Source organism: Ipomoea nil, unplaced genomic scaffold (genome assembly GCF_001879475.1).
Source record: "Ipomoea nil cultivar Tokyo-kokei standard unplaced genomic scaffold, Asagao_1.1 scaffold0146, whole genome shotgun sequence".
Taxonomy (NCBI): Eukaryota; Viridiplantae; Streptophyta; class Magnoliopsida; order Solanales; family Convolvulaceae; genus Ipomoea; species Ipomoea nil.
The window spans coordinates 666,391-679,112 of record NW_017616574.1 but is presented as its reverse complement, the minus strand read 5'-3'; the positions used below and the strand labels follow the sequence as shown (position 1 = coordinate 679,112).

The 12,722-nt window shown below is 36.5% G+C and overlaps 2 protein-coding genes across 2 annotated transcripts; one reads left to right on the top strand and one right to left on the bottom strand.

The window, feature by feature from the left end:
- Window positions 1–1,366: 1,366 nt before the first annotated feature.
- On the bottom strand, window positions 1,367–4,522 carry LOC109172832 (receptor-like protein kinase HERK 1). The gene has a single exon (XM_019322058.1). The coding sequence runs from the start codon at window positions 4,124–4,126 to the stop codon at window positions 1,634–1,636; it is 2,493 nt and encodes an 830-aa protein (XP_019177603.1). The 5' UTR covers window positions 4,127–4,522; the 3' UTR covers window positions 1,367–1,633.
- Window positions 4,523–8,614: 4,092 nt separating this feature from the next.
- LOC109173776 (protein FAR1-RELATED SEQUENCE 5-like) lies at window positions 8,615–11,806 on the top strand. Its single transcript, XM_019323079.1, has 4 exons — window positions 8,615–8,633; window positions 9,204–9,786; window positions 10,387–11,121; window positions 11,230–11,806. The coding sequence occupies exons 1-4, from the start codon at window positions 8,615–8,617 to the stop codon at window positions 11,804–11,806; spliced, it is 1,914 nt and encodes a 637-aa protein (XP_019178624.1).
- The last annotated feature ends 916 nt before the right edge of the window (window positions 11,807–12,722 follow it).

Sequence of the window (12,722 nt, the reverse complement as noted above, 5' to 3'; positions counted from 1 at the left end):
TCAGGTGCGGCAGTGTCTTACGGTGCGGCGATTTCTTACGGTGCAGCAACACCAATAGTTCAACAAATATGCATCATCAACGTTAGGAAAATACACCACACTAAACAGAGTAAACAAAGCCCTGCATCACCAAACACACACCACATTAGGTGTGAGTAAAAACACCATACACTGTTCGGAAATACACCATTGGAGGTGGTGAGTTATATGGTATATTTTTTTGAGTCTGTTGTGCATTTTGTGATGTTTTATTGCATTTCATTGTGGTGTGTTTTTATTACACTGTTGGTGCATATTGTTAACACTGTTGGTGTATTCTGGAATTCCGCCGCACGGAAAGACCCCGCCGCATTTGAACTTTATTCCATATATATATATATATATATATATATATATATATATATATATAGAAGAGCGTTCATATGTGGCGGGGTCTTACGGTGCGGCGGTGCGGTCAAATTCCAGAATACACCAACAGTGTAATAAAAAAACACACCATATAACTCACCACCTCCAATGGTGTATTTCCGAACAGTGTATGGTGTTTTTACTCACACCTAATGGTGTGTGTTTGGTGATGCAGGGCTCTGTTTACTCTATTTTGTGTGGTGTATTTCCTAACGTTGATGGTGCATATTTGGTGAACTATTGGTGTTGCCGCACCGTAAGAAATAACCGCACCGTAAGACACTGCCGCACCTGAACCCGCCTCTCTCTCTCTCTCTCTCTCTCTCTATATATATATATATATATATATATATATATATATATATATATATATATATATATATATATATATATATATATATATATATACCCAAAAAACAAAACAAAACAAAACAAAACAAAAAAAAAAAAAAAAGGAAAAGACGCATGGAATGAAATGGCACATCGTAATATATTGATGAAGAAGATCATCGTTTTTTGTTTCTTTTAGAAAATTGTTGTACTATTGTAATATATGTTGTCGCTAGTCGTTACGAAATTGAACCAAAAATAAATCTATAAAACAAACACAGCAACAAGAACAAAGCAAAAATAATTTTTTATTTTAAAAAAAAAAAAAACACGCATGAAAAATATTGTTTTCTATAGTGACGTTGACGTAATTTTAGATTATAAATATAAAAAATAATTAATTTAAAAAAAAAAAAAGGTGAAAAATCACTTTCACAATTTTATACAATTTTTTTTATTCACAAAAAAATCCCCATCCCCTACTAAAAGTATGTTATGTGATCATAGTAAACAAAAAATCATAGTCAATTTAAAATCTTATTGTTACCAAGCTAATTGTCCAACTAACTTGATTGTGTTTGTCCCATGTTTATACAATTTTTTGTATCATATAATTGATAAGATGAAATTTTACATAAAAAGACTGAACAGTGCAAAAGGCAGATAAGATCTGTATCAAAAACACTAAAATTCACAAACACTTTGGTATGAGATTTTTAAGCAATCCACAAAACAAACATCATAAGACACTGTGTTTTTGTTCTTCATAGTTAAATGAACAAACCTCTAAGGTGGCAGGCATAAACAAAGGACTTAGAAATGGGAAACTGGGAACTTACTGCTAGGACACAAGTTATGTACTGTCATTACCTCTTTGGTTTATTCTGCATTATTTTCATCTACCTTCAGACTTCACCAGCTGCGAGAAAACCCGGCTCATGGAAACGCCAGAAAGATCGTCCAAGTTTGTGGCTTCGCCCTGGGTGGGAGAGGCTTCGATGTGGCTGAAGTTGTTGACTTGCGGGGAGAGGTCGCCGATGAGGTTTGTGCTGTTCTCGTCGGGATCGTTTTGGATGACAGCCTCTTGCAGTTGGAGGGCGTACTCGAGGTTCCACAGCACGTCTCCCATCGAGGGCCTGTCCACGCCAAAATCAGCTAAGCATTTCTCGCCTGTTTCTCCAAACTTTCTGAGGGAATCGGGCCTTATTCTCCCCACGAGTTTGGGGTCGATGATTTGTTCCAGCTGCCCTTTCTTTTGCCATTTCATTGCCCATTCGGCTAGGTTCACCATTTCCCTTGGCAGAGATGGATCTATCACGGGCCTAGCGCAGAGAACCTCAAACATAACCACACCAAACGAGTAGACATCTGATTTCTCTGTTAGTTGCTGGCGTCTGAAGTATTCGGGATCAAGGTACCCAAAGCTACCTTTCACCGCTGTGCTGACATGAGTTTGGTCGATCTCGGGGCCAGTCTTGGACAGCCCAAAGTCAGCAACTTTGGCCATTAAATTCTCGTCGAGTAATATGTTGGCAGACTTGACATCACGGTGTATAACTGCCTTGGCATACCCGGTATGCAGGTAGTGTAACCCTCGGGCTGCCCCAATGCATATCTCGAGCCGCTGTTTCCAGCTCAAACTAGGAAAATCAGAGCCATATAGATGACTCTTGAGGGTGCCATTCTCCATGTACTCGTAAACCAGAATCATCTCGTTTCTTTCATCACAGTACCCGATTAAGGACACCAAATGGCGGTGGCGGAACTGGGAGAGCATCTCGATTTCGGTTCTGAACTCCGCAAGGCCTTGTTGGGACTTGGGATTCCCCCTCTTCACAGCTACCTTAGTTCCATCGCTTAGTTCGCCCTTGTACACCTTCCCGAAACCGCCTACCCCAATAACCCAACTTTCATCAAAGCTGTTCGTTGCTTCCTGAACCGCTGCAAAGGGAATTCGGTAGCTGAGGTTCGAAGCAGCACTTATGGTAGTTCCATTCGAGTATTTGCTTCCCATCGTGTGGGAATTTCCATTCAGAGATAACGGTATCCATGTTTTCGACTGGCCAAGTAGTTCCTGTTTTCTCCTTCGGTGCATACAAAATAGAACAACAATCACAGCTAAAGCAACCGGTACCCCTACGCAAACTCCCACTATTACTCCAATCTTCTTCGAGCCCGAGCTGGAGGAAGAAGGCACAAAATCCGCCCCGCTGAGGCTGCCCCTAGAGTTGTTCATCTTCATGATTTCCAATCCATTTATAAAGGCATCAGCGAAAGCGCTCCTACGAGATGGGCCAACACTTAATCGAAGCTTGTTTCTATCAGTTGACACAACATAATCGAGGAAATATGCAGTTGACAAAAGGTTCCCAACAGCAGATCCTGGATCAAAATCTGGAGCAATATTCGACGAATCTATATAAATATTAAATAGCAGCTGATTAGGAGATGGACTCACTATGTCACAGAAGTGAAACCGGAGAAGATACTGGAACCCCGGATCCACGCTAAACTCCCAAGTGACGTTGAAATTGACAGAGGTTTCACCAGCATCCACCTTCATTTTAGTGCAGGTACCATACACGGTTGGTGGGGCGGAATCTCTAGTGGCTCCTTGTTTAGGATAAATCACGGACGGGATCTTGGACAGGCTCGTGGCAAGCTGTGGCCTTAACAAGAATCTCTGGTCATTAACCCAATTTCGCCCCAGTGTGTCATTACTCGGTCCCAAAGGCGATCCACCCATGTTCACCCTCGCAACTGTCTCGAGCGCCTGGGTGTACAGGCCACGGAACGCCCCAACCGGATTGATGGTTGTAGCATCCTCGGGTATAAGCTCATCAGGAACCGAGACAACCTCAATGGCATTCACATACGCGAACGAATTGCTGGAAGGTGCAAATGTCAACACGAGGTCCTTCGATGTTACATTCACAGAGAATTCCTTAAACGACACATTCCTAGGACTAAAATCACTAAGCAGAACATTATTCTGGGTGGAAACAGAGAAGCTAGCAGAACTCATGTTGAAGCTAGCATAAACAAAGGGGTAAAAATACAGGCGGATCCAGTGCCGGCCACCCTGGCTGATTGAAAACTTGAAGCTTGATGTTCCAGTAAAGATTCTAGCCGTCTGATAAAGCTGAGAATCATCAGAGACTGGAATTGAAGTTGAAGAATCATTAGCCAATATATCTTTTGGGGTTGAAAGAAATTTTGCTGCTGATTTATCACCCACAAAAACCCTACCACCCACTTTAACATCACCAGATGACCCACAGTTCAACAAGTAATTATCCACAGGATCAAACCCATAACCCAATCTTCCCAAGAACAACCCTGACAAAACCCAGATTATCATCAATTCAAAAGCCCAACAATTCTTCATCACAACAAAGTGAACAAACCAATCTGGAAAGGTAAAGGTGGGATCTCTGTCTGAGCTTAAATGGAGCTAAACATCACCCAAAAGATCTGTGCATCAAACTATCAACTACTTTGCCTCAAAATCAAAGTACCCATCAAAGATAACAGAGAAAGAAGGGGAAAGATGGCACCTTTACAACCAAATGAGCTGAAACAGAGACGCCACAGATTGAGAACAAGCCAAATCAGAAGAGATCTTCAGGGGATGACCGTAACGTAACGGAATAAAGATATCTTTTCTGCGCGTAACAGCAGAAATCTAGCAAAGCTCTGGCCGGTTAGAACACGAAAAAGTCATACCCGAATGCTGACAAATTATTACATACTTTAATTTTTCTTTTTTTATGAATAAATGAATACTCGTCGACAAAGTGGACTCGAGACTTCATTTAAATATGTGCAATGCATATAGCTATCATCAGGTCATATGTCAGAGTTTCAGGTTAGCTGACCTTTTATTTATGCCGAGAAATGGTGAAACGCCGTGCCGGCGAAGAAGAAGGCTAAACAGTGAAAATTTTCTTTTGTTTTATTTCCTTTAGACTCCCCAAAACTTTCTTGTTTTCTAAACTTGTAATTAATTTTTTTTTTCTAGCATAGACTTAACTTAATGGTTAAGTAGGCAGCATTTGAGAAAAAGATCAAGGTTCAAACATCGGCTGCGACGGTATGAAGATTATATTCAAAGTGGACAATTCTCTTATTCGCACCAACATTTGACCATGTCTGCTGAGTCATTGAGTCACCGTGATTTATATCCTTCCAAATATTCTGTCAAGTCGGGATGTGAGCAGTCCTTGGGGTTGAGAATTCAACCAGCATGAGAGAAGAAAATATATATTTTTTGTTATATCCTACAAATTAATACAATACCACATCTTAGATTTTTTTTTTTTTTAAAGAAATTAATATAGAAACTGTCAAATTAAATATTGAGTAAATATGACATAAGATTAAGAGCACCTTATGTAAAAAATGTAAACTAATATGGAGTATAATACGTGGATCTAAAATAATTAATTACTCTCCAGCAAGGAAAAATTCAATGCCAATTTTATAAATATTACACTTTTTTTATTACAAATTTTTAAACACAAAAAGTGTATTATGCAAAACTACAAAGTGTATTTAATGATATATAAAAATGTAATCGTTTTGAGTATACTTTTACATGTCATAGGATGTACTTATAGAATCACAAAATCTTGAGTACATTTTTACAAATTATTAACGTATTTTATAAATTTACGCAATGTACATCTGCACTTTTTACAAAAAAAAAAGTATGTTTTAACTAGTAAATGTAAAGAATAAAATTATTAAAATTCTTCAATAAACAATTAATTTCATAAATACAAATAATTTTTTTTTCAAATTGTATGTTATATAAAATATGATGGGGCTATAGCACACTAATTTTTCATATATAAATGTGTTAGGTATAGGGCAATTTCGGAAGTTTCTATTGTACTATGGATGAGTCATGAATCATGATTAATAAAGTTAGTGATTTCTTCATATTGTAAATAAAATGTAAAGGTCAATGTAAAATTATAACCAAGATGGAGGAGCAGAGTGAAATTATTGAAAGGTGCCGTATTTTAACGGTTGATGGGATAAACAATATGCAATGCATTTTATCATCTGCCATTGGTTATTTGGTTTGTGTGAAACTGTGAACAACGGAAAAAAGAAAGTATGGGAGTCTTCAGTTGTTTGGTGTTTTCATTTAAAACTCGAGAAATGTCAATAAAGGGTTTAGAGTGAGAGTTGTCTAGATAATTAATGACATAACTGTCCACTTTAAATACAATATTAAAAAAAAAAAAATGCTCTGAAATGGTAAAAAATATGTTAGTAAGTAAAAACATGATTCTCGTATCAGAAAGTTTCGAGTTTGATTATTGCTAACAATATCCCGTCAAGCTTGTTACATTGGGTCTTTCAAACTATGTTCACCCAATGCACATTCTCGAGTGGTAATATCAAATTTCTCTCCTCACCCGAAACAAAATACATGGAAGACTTACTCCGAGCGATAGGAGAGGTTCGATCTGTGCCACGAACATTGAAGGTTTATGTTTGAAATGAGTTCTTTGTGCGCAGAACTATTGAGTCTTAAAACTAAATTAGCTCGATTTGCCTATTCATGAGCTGAAAACAAATTCATAAGGTCAAGAATACAGTTCGACAAAGCTCGAAAACCTGCATTATAATAAAAAGGAAAAATGACACTTTTTTTTTCTGAGTTGTATGCTTATAGCACTTTTATCTAAGGTGTATCCACATTTGTCTCCTATGTTATGTTAAAAGTGACTGTTTTTCCGCTTTTATGTTAGATAGACATTTTTACCATTAAAATAAGTATTTCATTTATTTTTCTTCTCAAACAAATTACTACTTATATGTATGGATGATCACGGTTTGGTTCGAACCTAGCCGTACACTGTAGCAATCGAACCGAAATAGTAGAAACAGTTCTAGTTACGATTCAGAACCGGGAAAAATAAAATAAAATAATTGTTGAATTTATACCATTTAAAAAATAAGAAATTGAATTCACGAAAATAAATAAATAAATTTTGAACTAGCAGTTCAAACCGAAACTGGAACGTTCCTAAAAGGTTCCCGTTCCGATTTATCATTTCCATGAATCGTGAACTGGAACCGAACTAGCGGTTCAAACCAAATCCGGAACCTTCCTAAAAGGTTCCCCATTCCCATTATGATTTATCATTTTCCATAACTGTGAACTGGAACCGAATCGCAGTCATATCTACTTATATGTAGAATTAGAATAAATGTGAAAATAATCAAACACTATTTGTAAATAATAAATCAGTTCGATTTGGTTCTAGTTTCGATTTTGAACCGCTAATTCAAACTTTATTTATTTATTTATTTTTGTAAATTATATTTATTATTTTTAAAATAATCTAAATTCAACAATTATTTTATTTATTTTATTTCGGTTCTAAATCGTAACTAAATCCGTCCTTACTATTTCGATTCGATTGTTACAGTGCCCAGTTAGATTCAAATTAAAACATACTCATCCCTATATAAGCAATAATTTGTTGGAGAAAAAAATAAATGAAATACTTATTTTTAAAAGTAAAATGTATATTTAACAATAAAGGGAGAACGCCATTTTTAACCTAACTGAGAGCATAAATATGAATACATGAATAACTCATAAATAAAAAGTACTATAAACAATAAGCATAGAACTCAAGGGAAAAAAGGATATTTTCCCTAATAAAAAACAAATAGATGTTTGTTTGTCTACGGAAGGAAGTAATGGAGAGACGGACATGGACATGCACTTGGCTTTCATTACGCTCTGCACGCAATTTATTGAATGGGAAATGTCGTTTTCCATTCTTCACACCAACCCCAGATTTGCCACACGGCTTTCCACATAACCATTTCCAATAAAAAAGGTTTCCCCTAACCCAACGCCCTTTTCATTTGATTTTCCTTGATTAAGGCCCATCCGCAATGATTTTCCATTTATTTATTTATTTATTTTGTAAGTCCAACTCCTCTACAACACTTTAATATTCATCATGAGCATCCTTATCAGTTGAAGTTATTTCTAAGTTATTTGTGGATCTCAGTATCCACCTCATCCTCCACCATCTCATTCAATCACAAAAAACCCTTATCCACATCAGTTTTGAGTTATTTTTCAGTTTTTTATGGACCCACCATTTAACACACTATATTTTAATTATTTCTCTTAGCTACTGGGCCCACAAATATACCATACTTTGCAGGAAAAATATTTTTGAAATAACTCCTCCCCACATCAGCTATTAACTTTGGGGGGAGAAAATTCATGTAGAAATAACTCCTAAATAACTACTAGTGTGGATGCTCGAGATGAAAAATTCTATTTATATCACCTTTATTGCTACATCACCTTTTGATAATTATGTTAGCGGTAAATAGAATAACTTGCTATTTGCATCACCTTCATTAAAGTTAGCTAAAAATTATTATAATTAAAAATTATAAAATTATATATATATATATATATATATATATATATATATATATATATATATATATATATATATATATATATATATATATAGGGAAGGGCTCGCGTGCATTTAGTCCTTCTCGTAAAAAATGAGGTTGAATCTAAACCTTACGTAGCTCTTGATCCAACGAATAAGATTAACAACAAAATATAAACGCGAATTGCTCATTATGGGCATTTTGGTCCTTTTGATTATATTAAAAAAAAATTCAAAATTTCTGATCTTCTTCTTCTTTGCGCGTTTTCAAAATTCACCATTGATTCCTAATCTTCGATATTTCCTAATCTCAGTCGATTTTGCGGTCTCTATGAAATTGGCAATAAAATCTATTCTCTTCATCGTTCAATAGCTTATTCGTCAAGAGAAACCCTAAACCCAGCAACAACGTCAACCGATCAAGAATGGAAGAATTCGATCAAGGTATTATCCAAATTTTATCGCTTATTTAGAATTAATTTTATCTGCTCTTGAATTGGCCTCCTTCTTGTCTTAAATACACGCACATTAAACACTACATGCATGCAACTTAACAACTGAATTACTGACCTATCTTAATTATTCTGAGCCTAAAGACTTGCGCACGTAAATGATTAGGTAGCCGCATGTTAATTTTTACAAATGTGCATATTACAGTTTTCACTGATGCCGGTTAAGTACCCGCGTAAAATTTTAAACAACCCTTACGCATGTTATCTGTTAAACACACGCACGTTCAGTGCTTTCCAGACGCATGTTAATGTTAATCGACTCACTGACGCACGTTAAATAATGACATTTTAAAAAACACATATGCATGTTAACTATTACCCTGACGCACGTTAAGTATTCACACTACGCACGTTAACTGCTCACTTGCCGCACATACTCTTGTATTTTATAAACCTGACAGATTGGCAATGATCTGATTAAATTAACGCATATTAAGTATTCACACTACGCACGTAGAGGCTTATAACAACGCAATAATAACTTCATGTTTATATGTTACAGTTCCCAGTGACTTGCAATCTCCGAACAACCCCAGTTTGAGTCCCAGCAGCAGCAGCAATGGTTATACATTGACCATATCTCCTGGAATGACACAGTATTGGACTCCGCACTGTGAAGATGAAATCAAACCAGCGGTTGACATGATTTTTAAAACATTGGATGCTGGTATTGAATTCTACAATAATTATGCTGCCAAAGTCGGGTTTGACACGAGGTCTAGTTCCCTCATTAGAGCACGCGACGGGACGAAAACTCTAAAGCAAATTGTTTGTAATAGAGAGAGATTTAAGAATACGGGTGCTCAACATTGTCACTCAAAATCAAATGCAGATGCGGGGGAAGGTCCTTCGCGTTCAAAGCGGTGGAGTGTTTCAAACAGAACTGGTTGCAGAGCTAGGATTATCTTTAAGTACATTGGAGTAGCTGGGTACCAAGTTACGACATTTATTGAAAAACATAATCACAGCATGTCTTCGGTTCTTGCAAGGCAGTTCCTAAATGGAAATAGAAACATCTCCAGTGTTCATCAGATGTTTATACTAGATTGTGCTAAAGCAAATATTGGAGCAATCAAAATCACACGGTTTATACAGTCAGATTATGGGGGATTACTCTGAAGTTGGGGCAACTATAGTTGACTTTAAAAATGTCAGAAGGGATCTCAGAGCATACATATTGGGTGCTGATGCACAAATTCTCGTGCATAATCTTATTAAAAAACAAGAGATGTGCCCTGCATTTGCTTTTGACTACGAAGTTGATGAAGATGAGCAGATGAGTAGATTATTTTGGGCAGATCCAATGTCAAAATAAAATTTTGTTGCATTTGGAGATGTTGTCTCTTTTTATGCTACATATTCAACCAACCGGTATTATTCTATTCACATTCTTGCGTACGTTTCATTAATTAATTCACATTAAGCATTGCCTGATATGTTGAGTCACGTTAAGATTTAGACATGTTCACTGTTTACTTGAAAAGAATTGTAATATAAATAAGCGCACATTGTCGCTTTATACCACGCATCTTAAACACTAATGTCGCGCATATTAATGTGGAACATCCAGAATTAGACTTCAAGTACATATGTGTGCGAATTTAAAACTTAATGTGCGTTACTTTAATGCTATAAGTGCGCCAATTTGACACCTGTATACTGTGATGTCGCTTTTTGTCTTGTAGGTACGATCTGGTTTTTACACCCTTCACCGGAATTGATAACCATAAAAAATGTATAACATTTGGCGCTGGACTATTGTTGAATGAAGACATTGAGTCTTATGTTTGGCTCTTTGAAAAATTTAAAAAGGCAATGGGTATGGAACCAAAAATAATTGTCACTGATCAAGATCCAGCTATGAAAATGGCGATTCCAAGAGTTTTCAAGCAAGCCAGGCATCGTTATTGCATGTGGCACATTATGTGTAAAGTTGGGGAAAAGGTGGGTCCTACGTTGAACAAGAATGAGGAGTTCAAGAACAAACTGAACTCAATTGTTTGGACATCATCTTTGGAACCTAATGATTTTGAGAAACAGTGGAGAGAGCTCATGGAAAAGTACAACTTAGTCGAACACAATTGGTTTACAACTATGTTTGAGGCTAGAAACCATTGGATCCCAGCCTATTTTAGAGATGACTTTATGGGGGGTCTACTCAGGACAACGTCTCGTTCCGAAAGTGAGAACTACACGTATAGCCGTTTTACTGGCCCACAGTCTAGCCTAGTTGAATTCATGATGAACTTTGGCAGTGCTCTTAAATCACAACGTAACACTAAAGCAAAGCTCAACAGTGACAATGAAGGCTACAATCCAGATATGAAGACGCCTCTGGGGATCGAAAAACACGCTTCAATCGTCTACACCATTACTGTTTTCTATCAAGTTCAGGAAGAAATATGTGCCTCCTGTTTATGGTGTTGAGTGTTAGAGGATGGTGGAATGTTACACTATGATATTATGGATGGAAAGAACAAAATATTTAGTGTGGTGCACAATGTAAATGACCATGAGGCCACATGCAGTTGCAAGATGTTTGAGATGGTTGGACTGTTGTGTAGACACATATTTGTGGTCTTTAGAGACCTTGAAAAGATACCTCTGAAGTATGTGGTTAATCGGTGGACTAAGGATGCATCTTTAAAGGCTACATTTGAAATAGATGGTGTCATTTATGATCAGAATGGACCAAAGGATGAAAAGAAGATGTTGCTGAACAAACTGTGGTCTGATGTACACTGTTGTATTGATCTGGTAGGTTCAAACATGGAGCAATTGGCTGCATTTTCGCAAGTGATTAATGAACAGAAACAGTTGCTAATGTCAGGAAAGGAAAAGTTATCCCCTCAGCACAGCAGGAAGACTGTTATAGAATCATTTTGTGGATCAACAGAGATTTCAGAGATCAATATACTTCCACCGAAACATGCAAAGAACAAGGGCAGTGGAAAACGTATCAAAAGCAGCAAGGAGTTGGCAATGGAAAAAGAAAAGGGCAGGAGGTGCAATTTTTGTGGTGTTAGAGGAGATCAACATGACACCAGGACTTGCCCACTTAACCCCAAAAATAAGGACAAACAAAATGGTAAGAAAAAGGCATAGCAGTCTATTTTTACAACGCCTTTACAGTTGAGAATGAAAAGAATAGCAAATATGAAACACAAATACTTAGTTAACTCATTTTAGAATGCTTTTACAGTTGAGATACTTGAATTTAAAGTTCAGCAATTGCTAGTTTTTGTTTTTATCATTGGTTTGTGTTTAACAATCACTGCTATTAGCTTAAACGGCGTTTCATTAATACTTTACCTGCGTGCAGTTAATTCTTAATATGCGTTGATTACACTTTTAACATGTGCAACATTAAGGCTTAATATGCATAATACGGAAACAGAATGTGCGTTGGTTTATGTATAAAAACTTTGGTCCGTGGTAAATGCCAAAGTCTTTACAAGCGTTGATTAACGTTTAACTTACGCGACATTAAAGCTTAAGATGCGTAATCTGGACAAAGACAATATTTAACACTTTCTTTTTCTTTATTTATTAGTTAATTTAAGATGCGTTAAAAATTAGTCTAATATGCGCGATTGCAAAACTTAAAGTGCGTTTGTTTGATTATGAAATAATTTGCAGATAAAATAGCACATACATAATCGAATTTTTTTTTGTTGTTGTAAACCACAATGTGGTCCGCACAAGTTATCATGGAATCCTCCCGTGGTAAACCCCTGTTGGCTTAAATACATGATCGATTTAGTACTTTATGATTTGAATTTAACATGCGCGACATATCAATTTAAAATGCGTAATATGGGAACACAATGAGCGTTGGTTTCTATATTAATAATAATAATTTACACTCTAATATGTTAGTATTTGTAAACGTAAATACACATTGAAGCAAAACCAAACACATTCAGTGCGTGTTTTCAAGTACTTTGAAGATATTTCTTCTAGTTCCGGCAGCATCCGACACGCTGCCAGCCTGCCACAAGGCTCAACTCTCAGCCTTGGA